This window comes from Mixophyes fleayi, chromosome 1, assembly GCF_038048845.1.
Source record: "Mixophyes fleayi isolate aMixFle1 chromosome 1, aMixFle1.hap1, whole genome shotgun sequence".
In the NCBI taxonomy this organism is placed as follows: Eukaryota; Metazoa; Chordata; class Amphibia; order Anura; family Limnodynastidae; genus Mixophyes; species Mixophyes fleayi.
Window position 1 is genome coordinate 201,821,400 of NC_134402.1, and position 15,549 is coordinate 201,836,948.

Consider the following 15,549-nt stretch of genomic DNA (forward strand, 5'->3'; position numbering starts at 1 on the left):
ACACATAATACATGGACGCAGTGGCCCCTCACACACACATAATACATGCACGCAGTGGCCCCTCACACACACATAATACACGCACGCAGTGGCCCCTCACACACACAATACATGCATGCAGTGGCCCCTCACACACACACATAATACACACACACAGTGGCCCCTCACACACACATAATACACACAGACAGTGGCCCCTCACACACACATAATACACGCACGAAGTGGCCCCTCACACAGACACACATAATACACGCACGCAGTGGCCCCTCACACACACACATAATACATGCACGCAGTGGCCCCTCACACACACACACACACACACACACATAATACATGCACGCAGTGGCCCCTCACACACACACACACACACACACAATACACACAGACAGTGGCCCCTCACACACACACACACAATACACACAGACAGGGACCCCTCACACACATAATACATACAGACAGTGGCCCCTCACACATATAATACAGACAGACAGTGGCCCCTCACACACACATAATGCACACATAATACACACACTATTAATATACTACCCTACCCCTCCCCTCAACTTACCTTTTTCCATCTAGGAGCTGTGGACTGGAGTCTTCATCCCCTTCACAGATGGGACGGCACCTGTCATGTGGGGCATGTTCCATGTGACACAGAGCAGGCCACACAGAGGAGGGAGGGAGGAGACCAGCCACCACACTAGCCCCATGTGGCCCCTCCCCCGACTCGCGGCACCCCCGAATTTTTTAATTTTTTTTTTAAAATTTGCTCTTGTCCCCCCCAGCTGGGCCCCCCGAGAGCCGCTAGGCCCTAGGCAGGTGCCTAGGTTGCCTAGCGCTAAATCTGGCCCTGCCTAGGCACACCAACTCATGCATTCACAGACAGCGTGGGTCTGTTGTTATAACCACTCATTAACCTAATTTGTTTTTTTAGGTTAACTAGGTATTCAAAGTTAGACACAAAGTTAAAACGCAGTTGCTAAATGTTGACAGCAGTATGTCTGCCTCTTCACATTTTTGGGAAAAATGCATTCAGTACAATTATACTTATATATGTGTTTGTTTTATTTACAGTATATCCCACAGATTTCAAGCCAGCCAGCATACATTCTTCTGATATTTCTTTTATGTATTCTGATAGCACGAGGTTTGCGAGACTTGATGACCGATATTGTAAGTAACACACTTCTAGCATTAATCTCTCTTCTTAGTATTATCGCTCAAGCAATACCTTTGTCTCTGATTATCGCCCACTGTATATGATTGTGTGGTGTAATAAAACTGTCTAAAGACTGCACAGGTTCACTTATGTGTTATTAGTTGTTAGTATGGCAATAATTCATTTTCTGTCACACTACAGGTGTTATTGCTTATATGCTAATATTTGAAATTGACAATTGCCACTTTTTCCTGGCACATTGTGTGAATACTTCATAAATTTGTATGGGCCCAAAACTAGAAACAGAGATTTTACAACCCCCTAAGGGCTAATCCATTGGTTGTGTTCATATACTGTGTAATTTCTTATTGTCAGTAGGATGTAATTTTTATATTACTATATACCTTTTAGTTTCAGCAAATTAATTGAGTTACTTTTTACTTACAAATAGTAACTATAATAATTACTTTATTTGTAGAAGCATAAAGAACACCATTGTTAAAAAGATAAAAACACAGTTACTTACAGTAACTATTTTATAGTGAAATATATCACACACAAAAAATGTCAGTACTATGACAAGTATGTATATATTATTTCAGTCCTTATTCAAGCAAGTGAAAATCCTATACAGCGCAAATAATTTTTTCACTTGACACGCTTATATAAGTGCAGATGGAACTTTGGGTGTCATGAAGAACCAGATGTAAGTCAACCTCAAAAGCGCAAAAAGCAATTTTTGCAACTGCACATACACAGTACAAAATCTTTTGTCTCATCTGCTCTTAGATTGAGACGTATATATCCCCCTTGCATCACTATAAGCTTAGAAAGGCATACCGGGGGCATAGGCAAACCGAGGGGGGGGTTTCCTAGTGCCTGGAAACCCCCATCCAAGTCTGGAGCACTGTATAATTGAGGTGGCTGGACCCTGCCTTCGCTTTACAAGGCTCTGCTTGAAAAGGGAGAGCTGTGTGCACCTAACAGTAGTGCATGCAGCACTGCTCATGTATATTATAGGGATAGGAAGAGTTGGAGAGCAGCCAAGCACTGTCTAAAATAATAGTCAAGCCCCCATGCATGCTGGTCACGCCCACTGGCGGCGTGGTGTGGAAACCTCCCTCTACAAATCCTGCGTTTGCCCCTGGGGGGAGGGCTTGTGGGTAGGCAGGTGTAGGTATACTACAGTCAGGGCATATCTGTTGTGGCTGCTTTCCACCTGGTGCAAGATCCATGCTGCTGCTGCTGATACGTGCTTTGCTTATTATTCCGAGTGTGCATGTCTCTTAAGATGCAGCTGGAATGCTAAGTAAAGTAAGGAATGCAATTTATGCTTATGTTGTTAGTGTATATTGCATCCAACTCTACATGAAGATGAGGAGAAGGGGGGCACTCAGAGAGAAGACTAAACACTGTGTCTTTATTACTGACTGAGTTATATCATACAGCAGCCTTTCTTCTGGAAACCAAAATGCACTGAGGCCAAGAGAGTGATTAACCTTACAAAACAGTTGCTAGGAATTGCAATGAGTGATTTAATGCTGAACTTTTTAAACTAATTTGCCCTTTTTTTCAAATTGTCCTGTCAGATGTTTTTTTTTGGTCAGAGAATCAGTGGTATGATTATTTTCTTGAAGTTATCTTTGTGTAAGTGATGATATTGTGTACAGTTGTAGAGTGATACTGCGGGCACTTTGTGATAAGGTTCTGGGGAAAGTGGAAATTCAGATGTGCGGTCACGCTGTGAGGTGCGCCGTCACTGGATAATAATGCACGGTTTTGTGATGTGTGCTGTACTATACAGAACACATTATATATCTTTATTAAAGATGAGGGTTTTTTCTATTAAATGTTCTAGCACAGTAACAATCATATTTTTCAGAATCGTCACAGAAGTGATAATATGGTTAACAACAAGTCTTGTGAGATCCTCAGAGGGCAAAGGTGAGATATGATCCTTTCACTCCATTATGAAGGCCCACTTACATCTTTAGGACAATGTCCTTGTGTAATTTATTACAAGTCAAAAATCTGAGACTGAGTTGCTGTACCATTACTAACTCTGCCCAGGTGTATGAATTGGTCCACATTCTACAGACAAGCAAGTCTGTCAAGCTCTAGGTCACTGTCTGCTTATTTTATTAGAGCAGTAATTCCCTCCTCATAAGACAAACTGCTACAGAGGAGTAAAGAGTGCATGGTAGACATATTTAGAATATAATATAGCAATAGTAAACCAGAAAACAAAGCACTCCTATAGGTCAATGGTAGCCTACTCATTCAGCCTACTCAGTCTTTGAGTGACACCCAAAAAACTCAAATAATCATGTACAAAATACAAAACATGAAGAGTAATGATGCTAATGTCCCAAATAAATAGTTGAAAAAACAAAAAGGGCAAAAACTTTAACAATCCAGATGACTATAAGCATCTTAGAGTAGCAACTTCTTTTTAATGAATCACAGTTATTTATTTATCTTATTTCTCAAAAAAAATCCAAAAGGAGGAAAATATATATAAAATAGTGTAGTATTGCAGAGAAAACAATATATGAGCATCTGCCAAATTTACACTGACATAAACAAAGAGAAGATTAATGTGTAGAGAGTGAGTTAGGTTGATCTCTTTCTCTCAACACTTGCCAATTATAGCGATATTATGTAGGGCATTTTCTCCGGTTATATGTATGGGGAGGAAGAACACATTGCCCTAGTGTAAAATGTTAAAAAGAATAAAATCACTTGAATGTATCACAGTTACAATGTAACACCTTAAAAACTTCACAAATAAAAAACATGAAACTCTTTTATTTTAGTCTGTTAGGTTTCCTACCAGATTTCAGTTACCATATTTTCAGTTTTAAAACAGCATGTATCTCTCTCCACGACAATGTCATTAGATGCTAAAAACATTGTAGGTTGTGTGACAAAACAAGCTGTTATATATATATATATATATATATATATATATATAAAATATATTTATATATATATATTTATACTTATATAAATATATACGATACAGTCAAGGCCAAAAGTTTTGAGAATGACACAGACATTGGTTTTCACAAAGTTTGCGGCTTCACTGTTTTTGACCTTTTTGTCAGGTGTTGCTATGGTATACTGAAGTAAAATTACAAGCATTTCATAAGTGTCAAAGGCTTTTATTGACAATTACATTGAGTTTATGCAAAGAGTCAATTTTTGCAGTGTTGACTCTTCTGTTTAAAGACCTCTGCAATTCGCCCTGGCATGCTGCCAATCAACTTTTGGGCCACATACTGACTGAAGGACGCCCATTCTTGCCTAATCAATGCTTGGAGTTTTTCCAGAATTTGTGGGTTTTTGTTTGTCCACCCGCCTATTGAGGATTGACCACAAGTACTCAATGGGATTAAGGTCTGGGGAGTTTCCTGGTCATGGACCCAAAATTTCATTGTTTTGATCCCAGAGCCACTTAGTTAACATGTTTGCCTTATGGCAATGTGCTCCATCATGCTGGAAAAGGCATTGTTCGTCACCAATCTGTTCATGGATGGTTGGGAGAAGTTGCTCTTGGAGGATGTTTTGGTACCATTCTTTATTAATGGTTGTGTTCTTAGGCAAAATTGTGAGTCAGATCACTCACTTGGCTGAGAAGCAACCCCACACATGAATGGTCTCATGACGCTTTACTGTTGGCAAGCATTTTTCCAGATGCCCCAAACATTCTGAAAGGAGATTCATCTGAGAAAATTACTTTAACCCAGTCCTCAGCAGGACTTCTGTGCATGTGTGTACAACGTGACCCCAGACAGGAACCATTCTGTTGCTAGGCAATGGGATGCGATGATCGGGGCAAGACAGGCGGCTGTCTACAGCACGGGACAGAATGAAGAGTAGACTGGTCCTTGAGAAATTTGGAGAGAAGACGAGGTGTGTGCAACCCAAGATCTCTCTTCCTGGTCGTAACCTTTCTAATGGACTAGAAACTGTATTCTGCCTCGAATGGAAGGAGAATCCAAGATACGTTCTACCTCATACTCGTCACCCAGGACAGACTTGATGGGAGGAGGTGGAAGATGGCTGAGAATTAAAGGTTTAAGTAGAGATATATGAAAGGAATTATGTACACGGAGAGAGTGAGGCAAACAGAGTTTGTAAGTGACAGCATTGGTAATGTGCAAGATGCTGAAGGGACCAATATAGTACTCTGCAAACTACATAGATATTACTCTGAATTTGAAGTTATGGGTGGATAGCTACACCTTGTCCCCTACAGTCATGGCCAAAAGTATTGGTTTTCACAAGTGTTTTTAGACCTTTTTTTCAGATGTTGCTATGGTATACTGAAGTAAAATTATAAGCATTTCATATAGCATTTTCAAAGGCTTTTATTGACAATAAAATTGAAGCACCCCCACACATGAATGCTGACAGGATGCTTTACTGTTGGCATGACACAGGACTAATGGTATCGCTCATCTTTCCTTCTTCGGGCAAGCGTTTTTCCAGATGCCCCAAACAATCTGAAAGGGGATTGATCAGAGAAAATGACTTTACCCCAGTCCTCAGCAGTTCAATCCCTGTACCTTATGTAGAATATCAGTCTGTCCCTGATGGTTTTCCTGGAGAGATGTGGCTTCTTAGCTGGCTTTCTTGACACCAGACCATCCTCTAAATGTCTTCGCCTCACTGTTCGTACAGATGCACTTACACGTGCCTACTTCCATTCCTGAGCAAGCTCTGCACTGGTGGTGCCTCGGTCCCGCAGCTGAATCAACTTTAGGAGATAGTCCTGGCACTTGCTGGACGTCCTTGGTTGCCCTGAAGTCTTCTTCACAACTATTGAACCTCTCTCCTTGAAGTTCTTGATGATCCGATAAATGGTTGATTTAGGTGCAGTCTTACTAGCAGCAATATCTTTGCCTGTGAAGCCCTTTTGTACAAAGCAATGATGACTGCATGTGTTTCCTTTCAGTTAACCATAGCTAACAGAGCAAGAACAAAGATTTCAAGCATCACCCTCCCTTTAAAGTTTCCAGTCTGTTATTCTAACTCAATCAGCATGTCAGAGTGATCTCCAGCCTTGTCTTCATCAACACTCTCATCTGTGTTAATGACAGAATCACTAACCTGATGTCAGCAGTTCCTTTTGTGGGAGGACTGCCACAAAAGGACCAGTTTATGAGATACAGATCATTGTCATGGCAAAGAGGGACTTTGCAATTAATTGCAATTCATGTGATCACTCTCCATGACATTCTGGAGTATATGTAAATAGCCATCATGAAAACTGAAGCAGCAGACTTTGTGCAAAATAATATTTGAGTCATTCTCAAAACTTTTGGCCATGACTGTATATACTGTGTATATATCTATCTATATATATATATATATATATATATATCTATATATATCTATATATATATATATCTATATATATATATATATATATATATATATATATATATATATATATATATATTTCTATATATATAGATATATATATATCTATATATATATATATATATATATATATATATATATATATATATATTTTAAGATATGTATAGATATATAGATATATATAGAGATAGATAGATATGGATATCTATATATATATATATATATTTATTTATTTAGAAGTGTCGTTATGGAAATTGTATGTGAATTAGGTCTAAGAAACCTTGAAGTCTAGAGCAAGAGGTTACAATATAATTCCTGTTCAGAGATACTTAAATGTGTTTCAATAAAGTTTACATTTTAAGTATATGACTGTTTGTTCTCTGTGAGTTAATAATTGCGGCAGAACAAGTACCTCTGTGATACTTAAATAGGCTTACAAATATATAGATAGATTAATAGATAAATATTAGTGAAATCTATTATGAAAATGTGCTTGTTTTGTTTTTCAGCTTGCAAATTAAGAAGTGGAAAGATATACAAGTTGGTGACATTGTGTGCTTACGAAAAGATTTGTTTGTGCCAGTAAGTTGCACACCGTTACATATTTTTCGTGATCAAATAATTTTTTGCTGCGAGTTTTAACTGAAACTATTTTCTCTTCTTGAAACTCGAAAAGTTTATATTGGTATCCTTTGAAAAAAATAGAATAAGCAATATAGACGCTAGGTGATCATAAACCAAGTGATAAAACACCGTGATGAAGTGAAATAATACACCAACTAAATAAACAGGCAATAATATAACATTCAGTATACAGCTTCTTATTCTTAGCACTTATTAGAAAAGAATAATTCAGTTTTAAAATATGCCACTTAAAATCAATAAAAGTAGTAATCAACCACATATTCCTCAATAGCATGATGAAGGGCAGCTCATATGTCAAATGAAGAATTCTGCCACACAAAGAAGTTGAGGAAATGGGTATAAACTCAACTGATACCGTGTACCTAGGCCTATAGATGGGTAAATTCAAAGGGGATCTATTAATAATAAAACTGGGTCTGTGTGATGCTCCACAGAAAAGTTAGGTCACATAGTAGAATTGGGTAGTAAATCAGGCAACATGCAAATGGTGATTGAAAAAAGTGTCACAGACCACAACCCCTGGAGGTGGGGACAGGTGTGGATGTGTCTTTAAAAAGCTGAGACCAGTTACAACAAATTGTCAGCTTCTTGGGGATCAATCTAATTGAAGGACGGTCCATCTTTTCTACCTAGTCCCAGGTATACAGATTATTATACGTAAATGATGATGCTCTGTACTTTCATCCCCTTTGTTTTTATAACTGTTTTATTTGTATGTCAAATCTTTATCTAATATTTTTTTTTTATTATCTGTAAGCATTGTACCTTTTGTATATTAAATCTAACAATTTAATTGTTCTGTCCTTATAGCTCTAAACAAATCCATTGCCTATTTAGAAGAGAGAGATTGCTTGGCTAGGGCTGATTCTTTAGAAACCAGAGTGCAAAGGTTTAATTGTTTAGCTACCAGAGCACCAAGTGTGCCCAATTGGGTGATTAGGTCATATGTTTGCTATGAGCCTTATACGTAGCTGGTGGCAGTTACTGAGAGGTGTGAAGCGCGTGTCTGTGTTGGGAAAGGGACCAGTGAAATCTGTAGCCTGACAGAGAGGTGAGTATGAGATTTAGACTTTAATACTGTGTGTTCCCTTACAGTAAGCTTCCAAGTCACGAGTGAGCAGAGTGCGGTTTATGACAGATAAAGGGGTTGAGGAGCGGTTTCCTGACCAAATAGAGGTGATATACTGTATGTCTGTTGGAATATATGATAAGATATTAAATCAGAGAGTAGCTGGATATGGCTTATCCCTGACAGACAGCATGCCAGGACGAATTGCAGATGTCTTTAAAAAGAAGGGTCAACACTGCAAATATTGGCTCTTTGCATAAACGTAATGTAATTGTCAATAAAAGCCTTTGACACTCATGAAATGCTTGTAATTTTTCTTCAGTATACCATAGCAACAAGTGAAAAAAAGGTCTAAAAATATTGAAGCAGCAAACTTTGGGAAAACCAAAACTTGTGTCATTCTTAAAACTTTTGGCCATGACTGTACAATAGTGACATCATTAGGATTCAGGACATTAGACTAGCCTTTTCACTGGTGCTAGAGATTCTGCAGAAAAACAAGTAACTTTGAGATGTCCAGAGCTTGATTCGGATGTGGCTATGTGCACTCTAGCTTTGCATGCCATTACTGTAAATTGACTATGGACAAATGCCCCTACCCAGCCCCTTTCCCTCCCTGAAATCGTAGCTGTAGTAAGTGTCTGTTGCGTACAAAGTCAGGGGCTGCACTTTCTGTTGAATGGGCCTGTTGTTGGAATGCGCAGACTGATTTTGCACTCAATACGCTAAAAATTGGCAGATATGTGCCTTAATGATTCAGGCCCTACAAGTTTATTTACAGGTAAAATTATAAGTGCTTCCTTGCTGTATGGCTTTTACATGTTCATCCCAGCACATACTACTGTACCTTATGCACAATGGATCTGATTCATTGAGAAAAGTTAAGCAAAAAATTGAGTACGTTTTCTTACTCAAGTTTTCTGGACAAAACCATGTTGTAATGCAAGGGGTGCAAATTAGTTTATTATTTTACACATAAGGATAAAACTGTCTGTTTTTTCATGTAGCAAATACTTAATAACTTATTTGTACACTGAAATGTAAAGTTGATCTAGGACATGCCATACCCCAACTATAAATGTGCCATCACATTTTAAACTTACCTCCAAAATAATGTATCCCGTATTAAAACTCATTCAGAGGATAGTACTCAAGATCCAAACCAAATAACAGAGGAGTTTAAAAAATTCTCTAGCAAACTCTACAACATTTCATTAACACATGACCCCTTTTTAACTCCAACAGAGGCCTCTAAACATTTTCTCTCCCAATGTCACTTGCCTAAACTTCAAACTGAGGCATTTTGCGTGAGTCTCACAGACTGGAGATTGTGGCAATCACCCAGATCTGCCCACTTCCTAGTGAAGTGGGCAGAATTAGGTTCCGCCCCCTGCTGTAAAATAGGGGGGGTCACAGGGGCGGGTCCAAAATGACACGAATTTTGGAGCCCCACCCCCTATCACGCCCACCTTCCCCGGCAGACTCCTGGAAGCCAACTTTAGAAAGTTGGTAAGTATGACCTGAGGCAAGCCAGCATTTGGAGGCTGACTTTACAATAAAAGAAATTTCTGATGTTTCTGATGTTATTTAAAACTTGAAATCTAATAAAGCGCCAGGTCCTGGTGGTTTTACAGTTACTTACTATAAAACTTATAACAAGCTTCTTTCACCTTATCTTACTTATATGTTTAATAGTGTATTAAAAGGTGGCTCATTTTCAAAGTAAGCTCTTGAAGCACGTATTATTGTCATTCCAAAGGAGGGCAAGGACCCGTCGGATTGTGCCAATTACAGACCCATTACACTTTTGAACACAGACATTAAGATATATGCGAAAATACTTGCTAAAAGTCTTAACACGGTACTATTTCTTCTGATACATAATGATCAGGTGGGTTTTATACAGGGCCATCAGGCTCGTGATAATACTAGAAGAACCATTAGTCTCATTCATTGCATTAATTCTACTAAAACTCCGGCTGTAGTGCTTTCTCTGGATGCAGAGAAAGCCTTCAACCAAATTAGTTGGCCCTTTATGTTGGAGACTCTTAGGGCATTTTGCTTTAAAAGTACCTTTCTCCAAGGTGTTCAAGCTTTATACTCAAACCCTTCTGCTAGGATTTCAGTAAATGGGGTGATTTCCTCCCCAATCTCAATTACCAATGGCACTCGTCAAGGGTGCCCTCTCTCCCCTTTGATTTTTGCTCTTGTGATTGAACCCCTAGCGGCCATGGTTTGCCTTTCCCCAGATATTAAAGGAGTTAGAATCGGTCCCGAGGAATATAAACTTAGTCTTTTTGCAGATGACATCCTTGTTACATTAACCTCTCCTCACACCTCGCTCCGAAATCTGGTTTCCACCCTTACAGCTTATGGTTTGATCTCTGGTTATAAAATTAATCTTTCCAAAACAGAGTCCCTGGCTCTTCATGTATCATCTTCCACCTTGGGTCTTCTTAAAAGTAATTTTAACTTTTCTTGGTGGCATAAAAAGCTAAAATACCTTGGGGTTCATATTACTGCCCAATATGATTCTTTATATGCTGAAAATTTCCCCTCCATAATTAAAACAATTAAACAATTAAACTAGACCTACCTAGATGGCAAAAATGTATTATTTTATGGTTTGGTCGAATAGTTGTCCTTAAGATGAATATCTTTCCCCGCTTGCTTTATCTTTTCCAAACCCTCCCGGTGCAGGTACCTAGATCTATTCTATCTCAACTACATTGTTGCTTTTTCAATTTGTGTGGCTGCATAAACCCCCACACACTAGTTTCATTACTTTACGTAGAACAACAGTTAGTGGTGGCAGAGGTTTCCCAGACATCCGCTTATATTATATGGCTACCCACATGAGCCAAGCTGTGGCATGGTTTGCAGAGCACCGGGGTCCCCGATGGATTGATCTGGAGGCCTCCTGCTGCGGTGTATCATGCCTAGGCTCAGCTCTGGGGATTCCAATGGGCGCAAGATCTTTCCGGTTGAAATCTCATCCTATTACTTTCTTCACATGTCAAATTTGGGATTATTGCAAACTTCACTTCAAGATTACTTCCACTCACTCCCCTATAACACCTCTCTGGAACAATCCCGATTTTACTCCAGGACAATGTCCTTCCCGTTTCAAGTCTTGGCAGGACAGAGATATTAGGATGGTGGTGGTTATACAAGCAAACCAATGTATTTCTTTACCGTTGCTACAAGAAAAATGTAACTTCCCTAATGTAAGTCCATTTGCATTTCTCCAAGTAAAGCACTTTGCTGACTCTCTCCCTAAAGTTGATATAACAAAACCTTTAACTTCCCATCTTTATGTATACATAAAAAGGGGATTATTTCCACACACCTTATGGCCTCCTGGTCTCCTACATACAAAATGTATTATTGTTGGTACCTAGTCCCCACTAGACTGAAAAGAATATATGGTTTCACCTCTGACCTATGCTGGAGAGGTTGTGGAGAGCAGGGGTCCTTTTTCCACGATGGTGGTCTTGCCCACATATTACTTTTTTTTGGGATGATGTTGTCACTTTGATTAGTAATGTTACTTCCATACAGGTTTCCAAGTGTCCTTGGTCGTTTCTTCTAGGCTACCCTATCAAGGTTTTAGACAAATCCACAGATAAATTGTCCGTTCAAATCCTCAATGCTGCTAGATGTCTAGTTGCAAAGCACTGGAAAAACTCTGATCCTCCATCTAGACAACAACTAATTAATAAAATTTGGTACCTGGCATCTATGGAAAAAATTTCTGCATATCTAAATAAGAAAACTCATATATTCTCTCAAATCTGGGGTGATTGATTAATTTACAACGGTTCCTCTGGAATCACACACTGAACTGATCTTCCCCAAAGTATATCTGCCCTTTTTTTATAAATAATATTTAGTAGATAATATACTACATTATCTTTCGACCGACGGGAATCCTATTATTACTACATTTATGAATTTTTCACTTTAATTATACTTGGTCATCTCAACTTGCCTTTATCATAAAATATTATATATATATTGTATCACATACAGATAAATGAGAGCTTATGTAAATACACAGTGATGATGGTCACTAGCACTAACTAGACACTTTTGCTGTTTGAATATTGACCTCTAAAAATGATACAGTTTTCTTCTTCTCGTGCCTATATTATATGATTTTATGGGCGTATTTTACAATTAATTTCCTACAACTTACATACATACACAAGAAGGAATCTTAAGAAAGCTTATATCTGCTGTATTATAATTAAAGGATGGTCACTGTTTTGGTTTTGGTTTTGGATCTGGATTACCTTCATGTTTTGGTTTTGGTTTTGGTTTTGCCAAAACCGCCCTTGTGTGTTTTGGTTTTGTTTGGTTTTGTTTTGCAATTTGTTAACAAAAAATATTTTTGGGCGCTAAAATAACTTAATTTAGGTATTGTTTTGTACCTACATTATTAATTACCTCACTAACACTAATTTCTAGTCATTTCCATTCAATTTTGACCACCTCATAGTTCACAATATGATTTTCATACACTTTCAAAGAAAATTATTGCAGTTCTTGCCAGTGATAAGAAAAAGGCCATTGTCATGCCTGGGCATAAGACCAAAAATCCACGTCTTAAGTGTGGAATTATTTTTACACAAATTCTGACAACAGTTGTCTAGCTATTTGTAGCATTTTTAAAGCCACACTCAGTAGAGGTAGGGACCTTAACCATCTAGGATCCTCATCCATGTTACGGCATTTTTCAGCGAGTTCATGGAAATCTGTTGGGAAAATCAGAAACTTATGTTGAAAAAAAAGCAACAAGCAGTCCAGCATCATCTACCTCCCTTCTCTCATCTATATCCCAGCACCTGCAATCTACACCCCCAACACCTTCATCATCAATATCCCCAGAATCAACAATTGACTGTTAAACAATCGTTTGCAAGAGGAAGTAAGTATGAAACCTGTCACCCAGTCGCAAAGCGGATCACAGACGCCATGGGGACTATGCTAGTATTACATCTGAGTCCAATGTCCACTATTAATACAGTTGGTTTAAGACATTTAATTGAGGTCTTGTGTCCCTGTTACCAAATGTCATCACTATACCATTTTACTAGAAAAGCTATTACTCACCTGTACCAGAAGGTTCCTAAAAATGTAATTTCTGGGATACAAAATGCCATTCTACCCACTGTACACTTAACCACAGATATGTGGACAAGCGGAACTGGGCAAACTAAAGATTATATGACTGTGACAGCTCACTGGGTTGGTCATTTGCCTTCACCAGCAGGGACAGCAGCAGCATGTATCCAAGTATGTCACATTTTTCAGAAGTAGGCTACTCTGTGTATCAGCGGCTTCACTAAGAGGCATACAGCTGGCAATCTGTAACAAAAACTAAGGGATATCATTGCAACATGGCTAATCCTGCTTGGACTCTCCTGAGGATATGTCATTTCTGATACCGACACCAAAATTGTTCAAGCATTACAGCGGGGTTGAATTCCATCACACTTCCTGTTTCGCTCACACAATCAACTTGGTGTTACAGAACTTTTAAAAAATGACATACAGGAGATGCTGTATGTGTCCCGGAAAAATGTATGGTTATTTTCTGGATTCTGCATCAGCATGTAGGAGAATGCAGCAGCTGCAAGAATACTGGCATTTGAGAGGAATGTACTTTAGTCCAGCGGAGTAGTCACCTGTGAAGAGAGTGCAGACACGGTTAGTTTGAGTCAAGTGATTGCCTTAATAATACATTTTGAGAAGGAGCTACAGAAATTTACGGATGAAATAAAACAAAGTAAATATGCTAACTATATTTTAATTGTAGATTAACTACTTAATTTGCTTCACCAGGATCCAAGAGCTATTAACATCTTGTAATGACATCTTCTCCTTCAGTTTCTCTGGCAACTGCTTGTTGGAAAAAAAGTTGCTTTCCCAAGACACCCAGTGGTGATGCAGATGAGTCCACACATTATTTTGATATTTACTCTGCTGTAAAAGAATTGGCCGAAAATGGTGTCAGCTCTGCCCTAAAATGAACTACTAATTCCATTTGGAAGGCCATTATCGGCAATTACTTTATAGTACACAGACTTCTATGATGGTGGATTCCAGTGGGGATGAATTAGTATTGTTTGAGGAAGATTAGCACTGAACCCTGCCACCTCTCCTGTTTCTGAGTGAGCTATGGTACAATAAAATGTAACTGCAGATTTAGACCAAGACTGTAAGCCCTATTATTTCTATTTCAGCAATTACAATTAGCAATGGAGCAATGGAGCTGTTCTCTTTGGGTGTTACCTATATAACGCAGTAGAATTTGCCTGCAAATTCTACAGACAAGCCTGTTTGCCATACTCTTCATCAATGACTCTTAGCAATTGAGCACTTGTCTTTGGGTGTATATTACACCCAAACCTTATTATTAGGAAAAATACAGTTTAATCCCTGCTAGGCCCTCCACTATCCTTTGCATGTTAATAGTTGGATTGTTTGGAGTTATGGGCAAGGTCACACATTTTTTGGTAAAATCTTTCAAACCAGCCTAGATGTCAAACTGTTGTGGTCTGTTACTTGCATCATCCCTGCTTGTGTTTGGAAAGTGCAATTTGGTGCCAGAACCTCAAGTGCCAGAACTTCTGCCACTGGCGCCACACTGCTGCCACTGGTGCAGGACTTACACAATGAACTGCATCCTCATCAGCACCCTCATTGGCTACCCAAATCTCCCCCTCATCCTCTTCTAATCCTAAAATGTCATCCTCACTTGGTGTATCACCGGCTACACTCGGGGTGTTCAGGCACACATCAGCAGAAATGCTGAAAGGGCCCTTTTTTATGGGTACACTATCAGAATCGTCACGATTACACATACCACTCGTGGATGGACTCTCCTCAGGGATTTATTAAAGTAATTCTATAGTTTTCAAATAAGCATTGCATAAGCGATTTGTGTTTCCAAGGCACAAAGTAATTTATTTTAGCAGATGCAAAATTTAACAATTCAATACATGATTATAATACAGTACAGCCAATACCACAAAGAAACATACATACATGCATTCGCTCACTAAGCTGCGCTCCCATTGGTACCAGCAGACAGTACTTCACTCCAGAATATTGTGGTCAGAGAAGACTGAAGCCAGTGCCAGCACAGCTATATTATATACACTCAGTATTACAGAGAAAACAATGCAGATGATGTGGCTTGCTTCTATAGGTCCAGACTTCAGGGGGGTCCGGTGTAAACAGGTCATAGGCTAGTTCAAATGACCCCCTCCAA

The 15,549-nt window shown here is 38.9% G+C and overlaps 1 protein-coding gene across 1 annotated transcript in view; it reads left to right on the forward strand.

The window, feature by feature from the left end:
• Positions 1-15,549, forward strand: part of LOC142148180 (phospholipid-transporting ATPase IK-like) — a 460,892-nt gene that overhangs the window by 188,222 nt on the left and 257,121 nt on the right. The window contains exons 5-7 of the mRNA XM_075204771.1: positions 1,084-1,182; positions 3,051-3,112; positions 7,066-7,138. Of these exons, the coding sequence (XP_075060872.1) occupies positions 1,084-1,182; positions 3,051-3,112; positions 7,066-7,138 (234 nt within the window). The remainder of the gene's footprint in view (positions 1-1,083; positions 1,183-3,050; positions 3,113-7,065; positions 7,139-15,549) is intronic.